Source organism: Pristis pectinata, chromosome 9 (genome assembly GCF_009764475.1).
Source record: "Pristis pectinata isolate sPriPec2 chromosome 9, sPriPec2.1.pri, whole genome shotgun sequence".
Classification (NCBI taxonomy): Eukaryota; Metazoa; Chordata; class Chondrichthyes; order Rhinopristiformes; family Pristidae; genus Pristis; species Pristis pectinata.
This window is the reverse complement of record NC_067413.1, coordinates 16,459,584-16,480,194: the sequence shown is the minus strand read 5'-3', so window position 1 is coordinate 16,480,194 and position 20,611 is coordinate 16,459,584. Positions and strand designations below refer to the sequence as shown.

Sequence of the window (20,611 nt, the reverse complement as noted above, 5' to 3'; positions counted from 1 at the left end):
TGTCTGCCATTTGTAGGCTTTTCTGCCAGAGAAACCAGCCTTTCTGTAGCTAGCCTGTCAATACCTCCAGAATTCATTTGTTTCATTGCAATCTCTTATTCTCCTAAACTTGAGTTGAAACAGGCCCAAGTTACTCACTCCTTCATCAACGGTGTAATATTTGAGCAACAATCTGCTGGAGGAACTCCGTGGGCTGAGCAGCATCTGCAGGAGGAAAGGAATTGCTGATGTTTCACGGCAACAGTTCCTTTCCTCCCACAGATACTGTTTGACCAGCTGAGTTTCATGGATTCATGGAGTTATACAGCACAGAAACAGGCCCTTTGGCGCAACTTTTCCATGCCGAACAAAATGCTTATCTTCACCAGTCCTTTCTCCTGCATTTGGCCCATTTGCTTCTAAACCTTTCCTATCCATGTACCTGTTCAAATGTCTTTTAAATGTTGTAATTGTACCCGTCTCCACCACCTCCTTTGGCGGCTCGTTCCATATATCCACCACCCTCTGTTTGAAAAACTTTCCCCTCAGATCCACTTTAAATCTTTCCCCTCTCACTTTAACCAATAATTTCCCTCTAGTTTTAGACTCCCCTACCCTGGGAAAAAAGATTGTGCCCCCCCATAATTATAGAAACTTCCATAATGTCACCCCTCAGCCTCCTTCACTCCAGACAAAATAGTTCCAGCCTATCCGGTCTTACCTTATAACTCAAGCCTTCCAGTCCAGGCAATATTCATGTGAATCTTTTCTGCACTCTCTCTAGCTTAGTCACATCCTTCCCATAGCTTGGCGACCAGAACTGTACACAGTAGCTCAAGTGTTGGAAATATTCAGCAAGTCGAGCAGCTCTGTGAAGTAAGAAGAAGAGTTAATGTTTCAGATTTATGACGTTTCATCAGAACTGACCATCTGATGAAAGGTCTTCAACGTGAAACACTGTATCTGTTTCCCTCTCTGCAGATGCTGCCTGGCCTGCTGACAATTTGCACTGTTAATGCATTCAAACACACTTTGTTACCTCCAGATTTGGTTATTCCAATTTTCTCCTGACTGGCTTCTCATCTTCTACCCTTCATAAATTTGAACTCTTCCACTTCTACTGCCCATGTCCACCTCACACCAAGTCTGCTCTCTCCTATTTCTTGATCCAATCTAGTCAACCAATAACTTGCTTTGAAAATTCTTATTGCTGTGTTCAAATCACTCCATAGACATGTCCTTCAGAATGATTAAATGACTGGGCAAAGATCTAATGAATGGTGCAATATGGGGAAATAAGAAGATGGATCTGATGAAGGATCTTCAACCTGAAACATCAACTCTGATTCTCTTTCCACAAATGCTGCCTGACCTGCTGAGTGTTTCTAGCAATTTCCATTTTTCTGTCGGGTTTCCAGCATCTGCAGTGTTTTTTATTTTTGATTTTCATGAAATTGTCCATTTTGGCAGGTAAATTAAAAACATATGTTATCTTAATGGTGAGGGATTGCAGAGCTCAGAGAAGCAGTGGGATCGGTGCACGAATCGCAAAAGGTTAGTTGCAAGTGCAGCAAGTAAACAGGAAAGTTCACGTAAAACTTCTGTTCATTGCCAGGGCAATTGAATGCAAAAGTAGGGAAGTTATGCCTCAGTTATATAAGGCAATGCTGAGACCTCAGATGAGTACAGTGTATGGTATTGTGGGCAGGTAGTGTAGCGGTTAGCGTAACACTATTACAGTGCCAGTGACACCGGTTCAATTCCGGCCGCTGTCTGTAAGGAGTTTGTACGTTCTCCCTGTGTCTGCGTGGGTTTCCTCCAGGTGCTCCGGTTTCCTCCCACATTCCAAAGACGTACGGGTTAGGAAGTTGTGGGCATGCTATGTTGGTGCCGGAAGCGTGGTGACATTTGTGGGCTGCCCCCAGAACACTCTACGCAAAAGATGCATTTCACTGTGTGTTTCAATGTACATGTGACTAATAAAGATATTTCATCTTATTGGTCTCCTTATTTAAAGAACAATGTAAATGTGTTGGAGGCAATTCAGAAAAGGCTCACTAGACCAATATCTGGAATGTGCAACAAAAAAAAACAGAACATGCTGGAAACACTCAGCAGATCAGGCAGCATCTGTGGAAAGAGAATAAGACTTTGCATTTCAAGTTAAAGGCCCTTCGTCAGAACTGAGAAACAAACTGGTTTTAAGTTGTGGAGAAGGGCCGGATAGGACAAGGAGGATATCTGTGAAAGGGCGAGGCCAGGTCAAATGGGGCATTTAGAGGGTGATTATGCTTCTGTGTCCATGTTTTATTTCCAGCATTTTGTGTTTAGTTTCAGATTTCCAGCAACTGCAGTTGTTTATTTGTTTAGATTTTTATTGCTGTTGGAAACTGTTGCAATTCGGCTCCTACTGGGCACTGAAAACAGCACCACTTGCTTTTTTCAGGGATTTGGGGTAAGCCTATCTCAATAGAAAACGCCAATAAAACACAGCACACACAAGAAGAACTCCATGTCCTCAATCTGCTCTGCATCGTTGCAGGATTACATGAAATCGGCTTGGAAATGTCATTGGCAAGTCCCTCATGATTCAGCCTGAGATTCTGCAGAGCTTGCAGGACGCCTTCCCCGTCCATCCTACTGTGATAAATGGAGGGTCTCCACCCGAAACTTCGCCTGTCCATTTCCATCCTCAGATGCTGCCTGACCCGCTGAGTATTTCCAGCAGATTATGTTTTTGCTCCAGATTCCAGCATCTGCGGTCTCTTGTGTCTCCAAAGAGTACCTGGTCATGTTCGACATGACTCTAGCTTTTTTGAGATATATACTTTAATCACGTTCTTAAAAACACTTTAATTGCTATTTTAACGTTTATGCGGAACAGTTAAAACACTGTTGCTATTTATTCAAGATTCTCTCCACCAAATTCTCAGAAAAAGAAATATTTTAGTTTTCATTCTAAAATATTACATTAAAAAGCGTCTCCTAAAGTTCCGAAGCGAATAAAAGCATAAAGTTTATTATGGAATATAATGTTCCTATTAAGAGGTAGAATTTCGAGTGAAACTTTTTAATAAACAAATTGTTACCAGGTTGATTTGTCAAGTGGAGCTGGATTTACTATCTCAGGAGGGAATGGAATAGGCTGCAAATCTTCCAGGGACTCAGCAGAGAAAGGTTGCCTTAATGTCAAGGCTGAATCCAAGGTAACGGGACCAAGGCGGAGTTAGCAAAGTTAAACGAGAGCAGACTGAGGGTCCTGATTGGTGCCAATCGGGAAAAAAATATCACCAGCTCCATCTCCGGCCCCAACCTCCTGTGAAGCAGGAGGGAGGAGGAATTTTACCATCAGCGCCATCTACCTGGGCACATAGCGACACAGACCCAGGCTGGGAGAGCGGCGAGAGATTCCAACGGGGAGCCGTGGACTGGAGGAGCAGGTCAAATGTTGGGAAGATGTCGGAGACGAGTTCCATCAGCTCTGGATCGACCGTGGGTTCAGGCAGTCGGGTGTTACAGCTGGCCAGCAGAGGAGAATGGACAGCCCTGGAACAAGCTTTGAAAAGCATTGACAAGGGAGACCGGGACATCTCCCACACTGACGAAGTGAGCAACTTTTCTTTCCTCCCTACCTGTCATTTGTTCTAAGTATTGCTGCAGGGTGCTCCGCTTACCCGCAACCAACATTCCCCACTGGTATGCTGTCATATTTGAATATCTGTAAAGTTGGGTGGGAGGGTGAATTTTAGAAAAGAACAAATCGTATTTCAGTAATTGGAGTCGGAAGGTGTGTGCTCCCTAGAACAGCTGATTGATAAATAAGATAAAGGTCATACAGTGAGTTCTCCAGGAGAGCAGCCAGGCTGTCAAAGGAAAATAAATTGTTCTTAATGCAAGGTTGCAATCACCAGGGCAACAAGTGTATCAGGAACTTGTCGTTCTCAAGGGTCACTAAAGGTGGTTTGGCTTTATTTTTCTGGAATTACACTGCTTAAACTTCTGTTTGAACAAAGTTCAGTTCAGCAGAAAAGGGGCACTAACATATATCCTTTTGATGTGTTGGTCAAATGTGGTCGGTAGAACAGGGCTTGTAATGGGTGTAATTTTATGAGATGTATGAACAGGGCATCAAGGGAAGACACCACAAGCAAGTGCACTTTAACATTGAGAAAGCAGAGTTCAGTGACTCTGGAAAGGTCTGTGGTGAAATCAGATTTTTTTTCAGAATTAAATTTTTTTAAATTTTATTTACAGCGTGGTAACAGGCCCTTCCGGCCCAACGAGTCCGCACTGCCCATTTTAAACCCAAATTAACCTACCCGTACGTCTTTGGAATGTGGGAGGAAACCGGAGCACCCGGAGGAAACCCACGCAGACACGGGAGAACGTACGAACTCCTTACAGACAGCGACGGGAATCGAACCCCGATTGCTGGCACTGTAATAGCGTTGCGCTAACTGCTACGCTACCGTAGCAAATTCTGAAGCAAATTCATACACAATCCAAACAGTTTTCTTTCGCACTGAGGTAAGGTTTGATATGATATATCTTGAGTATAACATAGGGACTGAAATTACAGGTTTTTGATGAAATGTTTGTTTTTGCACCTGACTGTAGGTTCTTGGTTTTTGAAAATAATACAAATGCCATGAGCAGATCATGTTCCCCTTGGGAACTGATGTGTTCTTTCTGACATACCTTTCAGCCAACTTTCAAATCAACCTGAAGTGGAAGTAAAGGATCCCATGGCCATATTTCAAATGAGATTTGGAAAAGGACTTATCTTCATGTCCTGGCCCATGCTTGTCTTCCAAAATTGCCAAAACATTATATGGTTATCATTGCTGGCTGTGGGAATTTACTGTGTGCAAGTTGGCTGCAAAACTTCCTACACCTTCAGTGACTACAGTAGAAGATAAGATATCTTTATTAGTCACATGTACATCGAAACACACAGTGAAATGCATCTTTTGCATAGAGTGTTCTGGGGGCAGCCCACAAGTGTCGCCACGTTTCTGGCGCCAACATAGCATGCCCACAACTTCCTAACCCGTACGTCTTTGGAATGTGGGAAGAACACCCGGAGGAAACCCACGCAGACACGGGGAGAACGTACAAACTCCTTACAGACAGTGGCCAGAATTGAACCTGGGACACTGGGACTGTAATAGTGTTATGCTAACGGTTACAATACACTGCCTTTAGATTTTAAACATACAATTGGGTTTGGCATTGTCCTGGTCCTCAGATGTTTTCATCTACGTCCAATCATTTTCCTTTGGGAAAGGGTAGATATTTGAACATGCAGAGGAACTGAAGTCTGCTGTTTTTCTTTCCTCTGTGATTTAGTTTAATTTGACCACCTTGGTTCCATATCCATATTAATTTTTCCCAATCCTCTTTGCCATGAGGAAAAATAATTTCTCTTTTTTCAATCCTTTCAAATCCTATATTCATTTTAAACTGCTCAATTACACCACTCCTCAAGCTTCAATATTGATAGAATGCAAACCCATCCTCAACAACCCATCCTCGTAAATTAATCCTTTTAATCCAGGTAGCTCCTAACCTGAATCCAATAGGACCCAACTATGTGTCTTGGGGTTGGGTTGAGTTGGATATTAAAAACAATTATAAATCCTCAGGCTTGGATCAGGTTGGTTGGTTTTGGGTTTTATCTTCATGAGCTGGCCCTGTAAGTTGGTTGAATCTACACTGTACCTTCTCCAAGGTCAGTATATCTTTCCTGAAATATAACTCCCTGAAGTTTGATGTTTAGTGCCCTGAAGTCAAGTCTTGTACTCCAAATGGAGTCTGAACACAGCTATGTGCAACTTTAACGTAACTTCCATCACTTTGTTTCTCAGCCTCCTTATAATGCCTTTAACCCTTGTAATTATCTTTCCATCAGTCTATTTGTGACCTACGTGCTTCAGTCTCTCAACCTCTCTATTCCTCTAAGGTTTCCAGATCCCCATAATCTAGAAGATACTCAGATTTATTCATCTTCTATCCAAAGTGAGTGGCTTCACGCTTCCCCCAAGAGGAGCCTTATTCACTTGGCCTATCTCTTTGAAATTTTCATCAACCATATGCACGATTCACTATCCCACTTAAGCTAGAAGTGTAAGCAAATTTTGATGCCCTAATCCAGCATCACTGAGGATAATTGTAGAATCCTTGGTAAAAATCCAGTTGAACCTCAGGACAGACCAGTGATCGAAACTGAAACTTATATTCACTGACGCTAACTTTCATGAAACCTCATGTCAATTAAACTGGCTTTTATAGATATTTTGTTGTATTTTGATTTGTAGGAATCTGGTTTAACCCCACTTTTGATCGCTGTTCGGGAAAATAAATTGACTATTGTGGAAAGACTGTTTGAGTTAGGAGCCAATCAGATTGATCGATCAAAGGTCAGTTTCATATTACTTACATGAACCAATCTGCGATAATGAGTGTGTGTATATGTGAAGAGTGCAGTATAAAATTACCATCTCTTCTAATCTATATAGCTAGTTTGTATCAACAAGCATAAATATGATGATCTAACTGAGTATGATTATAATACACCACCCGGTTAATGTGATGGTACTTAATGATAATGGTAATCTTTACTTCCCTTTCTACATGTAGTCTTTTTAAGTTTAACTGTGCCTCAAGTGCATCTTATCGTTTGATCTTATAGTATGAATTTGAACACACAAATAAGCAAATTTGGAGCAGGATAGGTCACCAGACCCCTGGAGCCTCGTTTGCAACTTAACAAGATCATAGCTGATCTGATTCTAACCTCAGTTTCACATTCCCGCCTACTTCCAGTAACCTTTCACCCCCTTGCTTATGAACAATCTACCGACTCTACCTTAAAATGTTCAAAGACTCTGCTTCCGACATCCTTTGAGGAAGAGAGTTTGGAACGATACTCTGAGAGAAAAATACTCCCCTTATCTCTCTTAAATGGGCAACTTTTTATTTTTAAACAGTCACCATTTGTTCCAGATTTTACCAAAAATAGTAAAAATCATCTGCACATTGATCCTGTCAAGAACCCTCAGGATTTTATATGTTTCAATCAAGTCCATTCTCACTCTTCTAAACTCCAGTGGATAGAAGCCCAGCCTGTCCAATCTTTCCTCTTGTCATAACCCGCTTATTCCAGGCAGACATCTCACAAATATCTCTTAACTTCTTCAGAAACATTAACATCTTTCCATAAATAAGGAGATCCAACAATATATACAGTATTCCAAAGATGGTCTCACCAATATCCTATAAATAAAGCATACCCTCACTACTTATGTATTCATCTCCCAGTAATGAACAGTAATATTCTTTCAGCTTTACTAATTATTTGTTTTACTTGCAAGCTAGCCTTTGCTCAGTCATGCACCAGGACACCCAGATCCCTCTGCATCTCAGAGCTCTGCAATCTTTCACAATTTCGACAGTTTGCTTCTTTTTTTTTCCTGCCTCAATTACAACTTCACATTTTCTTACTTTATGTTCCATTTGTAAGAACATTTCCCACTCACTAAACCTATCTGTATCCCTTTGTAATAAAAACAGAAATTGCTTAAGATATTCAGCAGGTCAGGCTGCACCTGTGGAAAGAGAAACAGAATTCAAGTTTTGGATTATCTCATTGTAGTCTCCTTATGCCCTCTCCACAAATTACTTTCCAGCTATCTCTGTATCAACAGCAAAATTAACAACCATACCTTCCATACTTTCAAGTCAGTTATGTAAGTTGTTAGAAGGTGAGGGCCCAGCACATCTCTGTGGTACACCACTCACCTCATCTTGCTAACCAGGATAAGACCCATTTAGACCTTCTTCCTCTTTCCTGTCAGCTAGCCAATCTTCTAACAATGCCGATATATTACCTCCTTCACTGTGAGCTTTCATTTTCTGCAGTAACTTTTGACGTGGCACTTTATCAGAAGCTTTCTGGAAATCAGAAAGTGGTGCATCCACTGGTTCACCTTTATCCGTGGCACTGTTAGTTAAGGGTTACTGCTTTCACTGAAGGATGTTCAGTTTGTATCTCTACCTCTGTTTATGAGGAATGAGCAATGATACAAAGGAAAGTCGAGTCACTACATTGGGTTGGAGTTTGGAAGGTTGCTGCTTAAAGAAGGAAAGGACAGTGATCTAGTGTGAACAAAATGGAGAGCAGGGTTCTTTAAGTAGTACACTAAAGGTGCTGGATTTGTTGAGGACCTGAAGAAGTACAAACATGAAATGTTCTTGCAAGTAAAAGAAAATGTTGAGATCCCAGTGGAGGACACAGCCCAGAGAAACAAGTTGATGCACGTGAAGAGAAAGGCAGTTAGTCTGGACCTGATGATCCCACTGGTACCTAAAACTGTGGGTGGGGTCTTATTCAAGGACACAGTGAAAGCTTTGAAGGGACACTTTAATCCAGGAATATTGTCAAGAGTTACAAGCTCGGCAAGTGCAACCAGAGGATCACAGGAGGTGCTGGGAAAATAGGTGAACAGTGAATTGGTGCAGAGTAGAAACAAACTGAAAGAAATTATATTGGTGGCATGGTCTTTGTGGCTTAGTCACCTGGGCACCACAGGTAAGATCAGCAGTAAACCAGGAAGTAATGTGAGGCCCAAAGGTAAGTAGGCTGCACATTATGCAACAGCAAAAGGCAGGAGGCCTTGCCATGGATGCCATGGGAACCATCAGCCTCAGAATGCCCATTCATGATGTCCCACTGTTACAATTGTCACAGAATGGGAAATATTGAACGGAGGTGCAAGTCACTGAAGAACTTAATGGCCAGTAAGGATGGATGTCCCCATGTGGAATAGATATTAAGGAGATGTTTAAGGAACAGTCCTGCTGTGGTACCATACCCATGGTGGAATCAGACAATAAAGAGGAGGATATGGGAATAATGTTATCTACTATACATTTGAGGAGAGAGATAGGACAATATGCTTAAGGTCACCTTGTTGATTGAGAAAACCATTATAAATATGCAGACCATTTTTCATTGAGACAAGCAAAATAACATCAGGCACATTTGCACAAGGCACCCTTCAGGTAGTGGAAGACGGGAACCCTGAGAGAGATAGAAAGGTTGCTTGATATAGTTATGGAACATAAGAATGCACTGGGAATACACTGGATTGAATGACCTTTTTTTAAAGGATCGTAGCAGTGGACAGCGAGGATCTCTAGAAGCCACTCACATTTTGGGGTACAAGCATATAGCCACAGCTGCAGGAAGAGTACGGCTAACTGTACATTTATTAACAGAGCCAGGTGTCTCTACAGTGAAGGCTGTTTGTGGCCCATGTACCCAGAATTAACCAAAATTTAATCTCCTTGTATACCAAGAGAGAACCAAAAGTGCTCTTTTAATGAACAGGCTATGAGAGAAAGGGGACAGGGAGGGGCTAACAGGTATCTGCTGAGGTTACCACCTCTTTCCTTCTGTTCTATTCCCAACACCCCCCCCCCCCCCCCCACCCGGGGCTTTAGACTGTCCACAAAACCCATGAAATTCACAAAACAACTAGGGCTCTAAACATCTGGATTCATTCCTGAACTCGTTGGAAATGCTAAATGGTTAGATAGCTGTTGAGGTAAAATCTGTTTAAACAGCACTTCAGTATGCAAAGAAACACAGAACTGCTTCAAGTGAAACCCTGCTGTGTCTTAAGGACTGGCTTGTTAGCAGAATGGTATTTCATCAGCAGCATTAGTACAGTTAATTCAGTCTATCACAATAAGCAAAGAAAATAACGACAGAACATTCAAAGGAAGGGAGGAGGTGTTGGGAAATCTTGGAATTTATATTTTACCACCTGAGATGTCCATTGGGATTTGTATTTTTTTCATTTGAAGTGTAAACCCATTGGAACTATGGTACTCCATTGTAACAGTGTTTTTCCCCATAAGAAGTGTAAGCCCAGAGTGACCATGTTACATGAAGATTGTATCAAAGGGCTTACATGGTCTCAGAAAGACAGTAAGTGGGGTTAGATCAGTCTTCTTTGCTGAGGCGATTGGGGGGGGGGGGGTGGTGGTGTGGTTAGAGAGCAAAATTTGTTGTAGAATCAAAGTGGAAACTCTAATCATAGCTGATCACAGCTGGAGCAGCTGTACCTTAAAACTTAGACATCTCAGCCACAAGGATATTGTTTGACCTCTGAGATGGTGATGGGTATATGAAGCTCACCTGGTAGCATTGAGGGGTAGAGAAAGCACATTAGAGTCCAGGCGGCACACAGCACAGAAACAGGCCCTTCATCCCAGTGTGTCCATGCTGACCATTCTAATCCCATTTACCCATAGTTGGTCCATAGCTTTCTATGCCTTGGCAATTTAACTGCACATTTAGATATTTCCTAAATCTTGTGAGAGTATCTGCATTCACCACCTCTCCAGGCAGTGCATTCTGGATTCCAAGCATTCTTTGTGTGAAAACATTCCCTTTCAGACCCCCTCTAACCCCCCAACCTCTCAGCTTGTACCTATGCCCTCTTCACCTGCTCCTGAGGACATCAGTGTGTCAGTCTCCACATTATTGTTGTAACGTCTCACCCTCCATTAAGGAATTCTGGTATGTTCTCATTTACTTAAACCCTACTTGGACTGTTGCATAGCCAGTGGTAACTGAACACCCAGCCCACTGCAAATGGAGATGGGAAGGCAGTGTTTGGGTTGAAATTATCACTCCTTGGTATTGGTATTGGTTTATTATTGTCACTTGTACTGAGGTACAATTTAAAACTTGTCTTGCATACCGATTGTACAGGTCAATTCATTACACAGTGCAGTTACATTGAATTAGCACAGAATGCATTGATGTAGTACAGGTAAAAACAATAACAGTACAAAATCTCACAGCTACAGAGAAAGTGCAGTGCCACAAGGTGCAAAGTCACAACAAGGTAGATCATGAGGTCAGAGTCCATCTCATCGTATAAGGGAACCGTTCAATAGTCTTATCACAGTGGGATAGAAGCTGTCCTTAACTCTGGTGGTACGTGCCCTCAGGCTCCTGTATCTTCTACCTGATGGAAGAGGAGAGGAGAGAGAATGACCTGGGTGGGTGGGGTCTTTGATTATGCTGGCTGCTTCGCCAAGGCAGCGAGAGGTAAGGACAGAGTCCAAGGAGGGGAGGCTGGTTTCCGTGACGCACTGGGCTGTGTCCACAACTGTCTGCAGTTTCTTGCAGTCCTTGGCAGAGCAGTTGCCGTACCAAGCCGTGATGCATTCAGGTAGGATGCTTTCCATGGTGCATCGATAAAAGTTGGTGAGTGTCAAAGAGTTTTCTACAAGTAGAGTACTGCTCAGATGGGTTTGGAGGTACCTAGAAGTCTCCAGCTAGCAGGCAATGGCAGACCAGGGCTACAGCTCGAAGCAGATAGCTTTATAAAGTGGGAGTTTATTAGTTCAGTGAAAGAAAATAAAACCTGCGATGAGAATGCGGCGAATAGAGGCAGCTCTCTCAAGGTGGGCTGATTAAGGTGCGGCCATTGGCACCAATGCAGAAGGAATTTGGCAACAGTCCATCCAATGAGGAGTGTGAAACTTGGGCTGAAAAGGGAGCCAAACAGTTAGCCATGAGATCTCCCTGGGAGGAGGTAGGATAGTGCTTTTCCCAAATCATGCATATATGTTGGATATCAAGAATGAAAAGTCACGTGACTTTGATCTGAGGGCAACAGAACAACATGGCGGTGCATAGCCACATGATATCTGCAGAAATGGGCTTACAGTGAGAGTAGATAACATTACCTTCAGAGAAATAAAGACGATATGAAGAACATCCTTAGAGATTTGCAGAATCACCATGCTGACTGTTCACGTGTTGGGCAGTAAAGGCTGGGTATATGGACCAAAAAACTGAGCTGTTGAAACTCAGAAACAAGAACAGAAAATGCTGGAAGCACACACTATCCAAAGGGAGAGAAACGGGCTTGACATTTCAAGTCAAGGAAAAGTGAGAAAGCAAGTGCATTTAAAGTTGCAGAGAGGGCTAGAGGGAATGTCTGTGATGGGAAGTTTATGAAGGTGGCAATTATGATAAAGACTGGCAGTCAGAGTTAAGAGAGAAAAAATAATTGAAAAAATTGAAACAGGAGGGTACGGTCACATTTATGGAGAGAGGGAAAAAAGTCGTAGCTAGTTGAAATTGTTAAATCTCAATTCCAAGGGCTGCAATGTGCCAAGATGGAAGGTGTTATTCCTTGAGCTTAAATTGGGAATTGTTGAATCAATAAAGGAGGCCAAAGCCAGAGAGATTAGAGTGGGGATGGGACAAATACTTAAAGTGACAGGCAACTGGAAGATCACAGTCACCCTTAAGGACTGGATGAAAGTATTCTATGAAGCAGTAACTCGATCTGTATTTAGTTTCTTCAGTGTAGAGCAGACAATGTTCCGAGCAGCGAATGCAATGAACTAAATGGGAATAAGAGCAAGTGAATTGTTGCTGTAGTTGGAAGGATGGTTTTGTTTCATGGATGATGGAATGTGAAGAGGTAAAAGGCAGATGTTGCATCTCCTGTGACTGCATGGGAAGATGCAATGAGGGGAGGAGGAGTAGTTGGTGTTGATGAAGATGTGGAAGGTTGGAGCTCTGTTTAGGAAAGAAGTGAAAGGCCCTTAGATCATTCTGGTATGAGGTGGAGGTGTAAAAGGAGTGGACCTCCATGGATGTTCTAGGAGGTGGGTACTGGTCAAAATGGTGCAGGGTATCAGAAAATATCATGGATATAAGTGGCAAGAGTCTGGGTAAGGGGAGTAAGAACAGTGTCAAGGTAGGTAGAAGTAAGTTCTGTGGTACGAGAGCAGGTTGAAACAATGGGCCTACCAGGGTAATCCAGTTTATGGATCTCTGTGAGGTTGGGAGATTATGAGTAGGTTGTGGAGGGAAGATCTCCTGAGGAAAAGAATGGATAAAGATATGACAGGACCAGGCAGGATCTGGGGAGCATAGATTGGGAGCGACTGTTATTAGGTAAGTCCACATCTGAATGTGGGAGTCATCTAAAAGCCATCTGGTCAGATTCAGGACCAACATGTTCCTGTGAGGAAGAAAGACAAGAATGGCAAGGTTCAGGAACCTTATATAAAGTTATATAAGCTGATATAAGCTGAAACAGGGCCCTTGAGGAAATATAAAGGATGAAGGAAAGAACTTAAAAAGGGAATCAGGAGGGCTAAAAGAGGCCATGAAATGTCCTTGGTGAGGAGGATTAAGGAGAATCCCAAGGCATATGGGATCCCAATCCCATACCTATATTAACAACTAGGGAGAGAGTAGCACCGCTCAAGGATAAAGGAGGGAATTTATGCCTGGAGCCAAAGGAACTAGGCAAATTACTAAATGAGTACTTTGCATCGGTATTAACTAAGGGGAAGGACATGGGTGACGTTGAGATCAGGGAGGGGTCATATTGATATCGAGGAGGAAGTATTGGGTATCTTGAGGAATATTAAGGCGGGTAAGTGCTCAGGGCCTGATGGAATCCATCCAAGTCATTCAGAGAGGCAAGAGAGGAGATTGCTGGGGCCTTGACAGAAATCTTTGTATCCTCTTTAGTCACAGGCAAGGTCCTAGTGGACTGGAGAATAGCCAATGTTGTTCCTTTGTTTAAGAAGGGCAATAGGGACCAACCCAGAAATGATAGAATGGTGAGCCTTATATCACTGGTAAGGAAATTGTTGGAGAAGATTCTTAAGGATAGGATCTACTCACATCTGCAAAAGCATAGTCTTATTAGGGACAGTCAGCATGGCTTTGTGTGGGGTAGGTCATGTCTTACAAATTTGAGATTTCTGAGGAGGTGACAAAGATGATTGAGGAGGGAGGGCAGTGGATGTTGTCTACATGAACTTTAGCAAAGCAATTGACAAGGTTTCTCATGGTAGGCTGATCCCAAAGATGAAGCCACAGGAGATCCACAGTGACTTGGTAGATTGGATTCAAAATTGGCTTGGCCACAGAATACAAAGGGTAGTGGTGGATGGATGTTATTCTGACTGGAGTTCTGTGACCAGTGGTGCTCTGCAGGGATCAGGGCTATATACATATATAAAACTAAATGATTTGGACAAAAATGAAGGTGGGATGATTAATAAGTTTGCAGATAACACAAAAATTGGCAGAGTTGTGGATAGTGAGGAAGATTTTTAAAAGATACAGCAGGATATAAACAAGTTGTAAATATGGGCAGGGAAATGGCAGATGGAGTTTAATTTGGACAAGCATGAGGTGTTGCACTTTGGGAGGTAAGAAGTAAGTATACAGTAAATGGCAGGACCCTTAAGAGCATTAATCAATAGAGAGATCTTGGTATGCAAGTCCAATGCTCCCTGAAAGTGGCAACACAAGTAGGTACGATGGTAAAGAAGGTATATGACATGCTTGCCTTTATCAGTCAGGGCACTGAGTATAAAAGTCAGGAAGTCATGCTGTAGCTGTATAAAACTTCGGTTTGGCCACATTATTGTGTGCAGTTCTGGCCACCACATTATAGGAAGGATGTGGAAGCTTTGGAGAGGGTGCAGAAGAAGATCACCGCGATGCTGCCTGGATTAGAGGGTATTAGCTATAAGGAGAGGTTAGACAAACTTAGATTGTTTGTTCTGGAGCATCGAAGGCTGAGGAGAGACCTGATCGAAATATGTTAAGTTATGAGAGGCATAGATAGGGTAGATAGTCAGTCTTTTTCCCTGGGTGGATATATTAAATACTGGAGGGCATAGCTTTAAGATATGCTTAATGATGTGGAAAGCTTAAAGGGGATTTACAGGGAAAATTTTTTACACAGAGAGTGATAGGTGTCTGGAAGGCACTGTCAGGGGAGGTGGTGGAAGCAGATACGTCAGCAGCGTTTAAAAGGCATTTAGGCAGGCACATGAACAGACAGGAAATGAAGGGACATAGACCATGTGGAGGCAGATGTACAGTTTAAATTAGCATCATGGTTGGCACAGACATCATGGGCTGAAGGGCCTGTTCCTGCACTATAGTGTTCTATGTTCTAGAAATGATGCAATTGACTGTCTGGGAGACAATAGCCTGATGTTCAATAGTGGGGTCATATCCAGAATGTATGAAAGGGTGAGTAGGCAGGGGGATGAAGAGGTCGGCCTACTAACACTCACAAAATAAGACTTGTTTCTGCTTTAAATTGCTCATTGCCTGGTAGAACAAATCTGAGTGAGTTTAGTGCAGGATCATTTGACTTGGACACAAATTCTGTATTCAGCAGAAATAGGATCCTAATTTGTACACTCAGGGAACACAAAATGTATGAACACCCAGGATGACTAAAAGCTGCCTGAGTTAAAGCGGTATCTGTTTTGGCACCAGGTGAAATTTATAACTTGGTAGCTGATTTTATGTAGTAAGCACAGGTAACTGTGAGTTGCATCTCATCCATTTCACGTTCTACTCACCTCCGGATTTTATTACAGAAGTCTTAACAGATCTAGGTTAACTTTCACCACAAGATATTAGTAATCTTGCAGGATGGGCGTATAACTAGATATACAGCACAGAAGCAGTCCCTTCAGCCCACTGAGACTGCACTGAACATCAAGCACCTATTTACACCAATATCAGACTATTCCCACTTTATTCATCCTACATTCTCATCAACTCCCTCCCAATCACCTACACACTAAGGGCAAGCCCCCCAATCACCTACACACTAGGAGCAAGCTCCCCAATCACCTACACATTAGGAGCAAGCCCCCCAATCACCTACACATTAGGGGCAAGCCCCCCAATTACCTACACACTAAGGGCAATTTACAGGGGGACAATTAACTGTTCTCCCTGCGGACCACATAGGTTTCATCCGGCTGCTCCAGTTTCTCACCACACACCAAAGGTATGCAGGTTGGGAGGTTAATCAGCAACTCTAAATTGCCTATGGGGTAGAAACTGAGGGGATTTAATGGGAATGTGGGAAGAACAGGTTACAGGGAAAATTACTGGGCAGATGGGATTGCTCGGTGAGTCAAACTGAGCAGTAGGGTTTATTTCTAGAGAGGTTTAATTGAAAAGTAGGGAAGTTATTCTAAACCTTAATTAACTGTTGGTTAGACCACATTTGGAGTACTACACTCCAAATGGACTGTGGTCACTCTGTTATGGAAATAACATAAAGGCAGACAAGAGGGTGCAACAAAAACTTAAAGGAAGACACCAGAAAAGCAGGAGTATACATTTCAGGAAAGGGTAAACAGATTAGGTTTCTTAAAATTATGCAAATTTTTGCTTAGAGTGCAGAGGGAGAGAATATGTTGGGAAAGAGCATAGTTCAAGGCCATCAATGTAAGACGGCCACTAAAAAATCCATGAGGGAATTCAGGAGAAGCTTCTTTACCCAAAGAGAGGTGAGAATGTGGTTGAGGCAAATAGTATATTTAAGGGAATGTTGGACAGGTGCATGAGGGTGAAGAGGTTATAGTAATGGGTTTAGATGAGGAAAAACAGGAGGAGCTTGGAGGGAAGGCTAAACTCTGGCTCGGACTGTTTGGGCTGAATGGCCTGTTTCCTTGCCATACATTCAATGTATGTAAAACAGATGTTTTTCTTCTCTTTATTAGTTTTGTATGGTCCCTTGTTATCTATTACTTGTTACTTTTAGTTTTAACCCCAAAATATGAAATCTTAAATCATCACTTGCACCAGAATGTCATCATTTCGAAGCTCACAAATAGCCCCATATGGATTCACGTACTTCCAGTTACATCTCACATGAGCAGCAGCAGTTAAGGCATATATCTTCACTTTTCTATGATGCATTTATTATATTCATAGTTAATTCATAAAAATATCATCTCCTGTACTCAAGGGATTTCCTCCCAGTGCCAAAGATTAATGTCAATACGTATATGTGTTGGAGTACTTCAGCTGATTCCAGTACTGATCCTTGACCTTGAAACTCTTTCTGAATCTGAGTGATTGGATGAAAGTTTCTTTTCTCAGTTGGCATTAAGGCAGCTTCCTTGGTGCCATTTGGTCCATGCTGACTCTCACTGCATTCCCATTCCCCTACATTTTCCTACAGCCTATTCCCTCTCACATGTCCTTTATCACCCCATCCCCCCTCCCAATTTTCTTGCCACCCACTGCATGGGTGGGGGGCAATTTACAGTAGACAGTTAATCTATCTGCATGTCATTGGGATGTGGGAGGAAACCAGAATGCCCAGAGGAGAACACACAAAGTCACAGGGAGAACTTGCAAACTCCGCACTGGCAGCACCAAGGTCAGATTCAAATCCAGTTGCTGGGGTAGAGCCAGGGCAGCCCCATCTGCTGTGCCACTGTGCCGCCTATTTGAGAAGCCTCAAATCAGTTTCTAAGGGAAATTATCCAAGACACAAAAACACACTCAAAGAAAGAACTCGCACATAGATTATAAGAAAGACCAGAAAAAATACGGGTTATCACACTAAAGAGGTAACTCATCCACGGCTCTGCTGTTGTACAGTACTGCATTATTTTGGCTAGATCATGATTTAAGCCCTCAATTTAGCTTTAAAAACAAATGTTAAATGTATGTGTAGTTTTTAAAAAGGCAACTTGGAGGAACTCAAATAGATAGATAAAAAGTATAAATTGTGAAAAGGGGATATAAGGCAAATGAACTGTGGATGTGGCTTTTCTTGAAGTGTACAATGGATTTATATTCCCTGTTTATATTCAGGGACAAGCTGAGCCATCAAGGTGATTGGTCTTCGTTTTTCCTTTCCTTTCTTTAACGTGACGTGTATGAAAATAAGCTTCTTTGTAGCAAGGAGAGTGAATTTGTGAAAGGTCAACGGGATGGCAGAGCATTGCAATAAAACAGCTTGGATTTAGAGCTGACCTTTAAATAAATGCACTAGTCCCATATATTCTGCTTAGAGTTGGTTCCTTGTTGCTAGCGGTGTTGCACAATGAGGATGAAGAGTTGGGGAGAGATACTGAAATCATTAAGTTAGTATCAATGCTCTGGAAAATGGTACCTTTTTAAACTCAATTATAATCCCAAGAAATATTTTCCAGTGGAAAGTTTTCCATTCTTGTATTTTGTAGAAAGATTAGGAAGAAGTAGTGGGGCACCATTTCACTTTGCTTTGAACTTAATCAACTGCAGAAGCCTAATGATTGAGAGATTAGTCTGTTTAGCCCATACCAGGAGCATGATGGTAAAGGAAGCAGAAACGGTTTTTGATGGTTTACTTTAAATAAGTTCAGGCATTCCCTTAGAAAGGAAAGGTATATTTAATGGACGAAACACAAGGTGCACTCAGAAGAAAGGGATAAATCACAGGTTTAAGATTTAGCTGATAGCTGGATGCAGGAACTGATCCCTGTATCAAACATGCAGCGGTTCAAGTTGGTGACTCACCATCCAGGACAATAAAAAAATAGACAATAAATCTAGCTTTGTCAGTGATGCCTGCATCCCACAAATCAACAAAACAAAAACGAAAATTTCAGCACACCTGTCACTCTTGGCCCTATAAGAAAATGCACAAAATGTGGTTTAAAAACTTGCTAATTCTGGTCTCACCATAGACTATAAGATATAAGAGCAGAATTAGGCTATTCGGCCTATTGAGTCTGCTCTACTATTCAATCATAGCTGGTTTTGTTTTTCAACCCTTTTTTCCTGCCTTCTCTCCATAACCTTTAACTAGTCAAGAACCTATCAATCTTTGCCTTTAATACACACAATGTCTTGCCCTGCACAGCCTCTGTGGCAACGAATTCCACAGATTCGCCACCCTCTGGCTGAAGAAAGCCTTAGTCCATTTACTCACAACGTTGGCTAGTTGGTGGGTAATTCCCTATCACTCTCTATTCAGGCAAACAGGTTAAAAGTATACTCATGTCATGATAGCATTAAGACATAATATGTTTATCTCAAGATAGGCCCTCCCAAAAACTAGCCTCATTATCTCCATTTGCTGGTTCTATTCACTTCTACTCAACATGTTCACCAAGCTCAATCAGCCTGGCGCATGTGTCTGTTATATCTCTAAAATCATTTTAACAGTAGGACATCATTTAAATACTATTAACATGGTATAGTATTAACAGCAGATGTTCATAATGGTTGACAAATAGTGATGCTGAAAACAGAAGAGACAATTAGAGAACAACTTCCTTTAAATCCGTTCATTCAGTTACAAGCTTTGGCATATTTGGTAAGTTATTAAAAAGAGAAAGAAGGTAAATTCTTCTCAGGCAACTGGTTAAACATGCAGAAGTGTTGGCCTTTGGATATATTCAACACTTCCTCTTTCACAATGAAAAACATAATGATGCTGGAGGAACTCAGCAGGCCAGGCAGCATCCGTGGAGAAAAGCAGAAGGTTAACGTTTCAGGTCAGGACCCTTCTCCACGGATGCTGCCCGGCCTGCTGAGTTCCTCCAGCATCATCGTGTTTTTCATCTAGTTTCCAGCAGCTGCAATCCTTTGTCTCTCTAATATTACTCCCTCTTTTACTGTTGAACAGGACTTAGTTCAGAACATTCTCCAGCACTCCAATACACATGGTTGTACTGCTCAAGATTTATTTAATGGAGTATGATTTAAAAAGTTAGCTGGAAATTCTTATTTTGCAATTTTGATTGGAAAACAAAAATGAGTAACATACACCATCATTGGACACCTGAGGCTGAAAATGCACTTGTAGAACTTTAAAAAAACCATTCCATATAACAAATGTGGAGAAGCTTCCAACAGAATCTGATTGGTGAGCAGGGACCTTTCTATGCAATTTACCCTCCCAGTCATAGTCATACGGTCATAGAGTGACAGAGTAATACAGCATGGAAACAGGCCCTTCGGCCCACTTCATCCATGCCAACCAAGATGCCCATCTAAACTAGTCTCATTTGCCCACATTTGCCCTGCATACCTCAAAACCTTTGTTATCCATGTACCTGTCCAAACATCACTATACTCAGCAATCATTACTGACTACTGAAATCTTCATACAGCTCACAAGCTCAGCACCTGAAGTGAGATTGGTTGCCCCTCAGTACCCATCCTCCCACCCAAGCCCCAGAGCCCCTTTTCTTGAAACAGAAGGTCTATTTGGGTTCACAGCAGCTTGAAGTCAAATTTGAAATATTAAGAAATTTTAACCATTAATTATTTAATCACTTCTAATCCCTGTCCTACCTCAGAACTTTTCACTAGTTCTCTTTGATTCCTCTTTGTATGGGCTCTGTATCTGAGCTAATTTCAAATCATTGATTTTCCAACAAAACCAGAAGATACTGGAGGTGAAGGAATGCAGAGCCCATACCTGGAAAAGAACCATTGGGAAGGTATGTGAAACAATGGAGGCCAGGAGTAATTAAATGGTTAACTGGATCTTGGTATTGCTAACGGATTGTTTATTGCTAACATTGGTGATATCCTCTCGCCCAAGTAAGAAAACCAATAAATAGGACCAATAAACCTTAATAGCATGTTTGAATCCTATTAAGGTTTCTATGGTCAACCTAAATAATTTATACTGTTAATGAATTTATTGTTTTTTTTTGTCGGTTTCTGCTAGTTGAAATATTTATTTAGTTATGTGGTTACAGAAGAAGGTTTGCTCTTATTTGATTCTTTGGCTGAGCTATTGTT

At 41.9% G+C, this 20,611-nt stretch overlaps 1 protein-coding gene across 1 annotated transcript in view; it reads left to right on the top strand.

Annotated features, from left to right (window-relative positions):
• Window positions 1-3,435: 3,435 nt before the first annotated feature.
• trpn1 (transient receptor potential cation channel, subfamily N, member 1) overlaps window positions 3,436-20,611 on the top strand; it is a 173,535-nt gene continuing 156,359 nt past the window's right edge. The window contains exons 1-2 of the mRNA XM_052023457.1: window positions 3,436-3,585; window positions 6,297-6,398. Coding sequence (XP_051879417.1) covers window positions 3,436-3,585; window positions 6,297-6,398 — 252 coding nt within the window. The remainder of the gene's footprint in view (window positions 3,586-6,296; window positions 6,399-20,611) is intronic.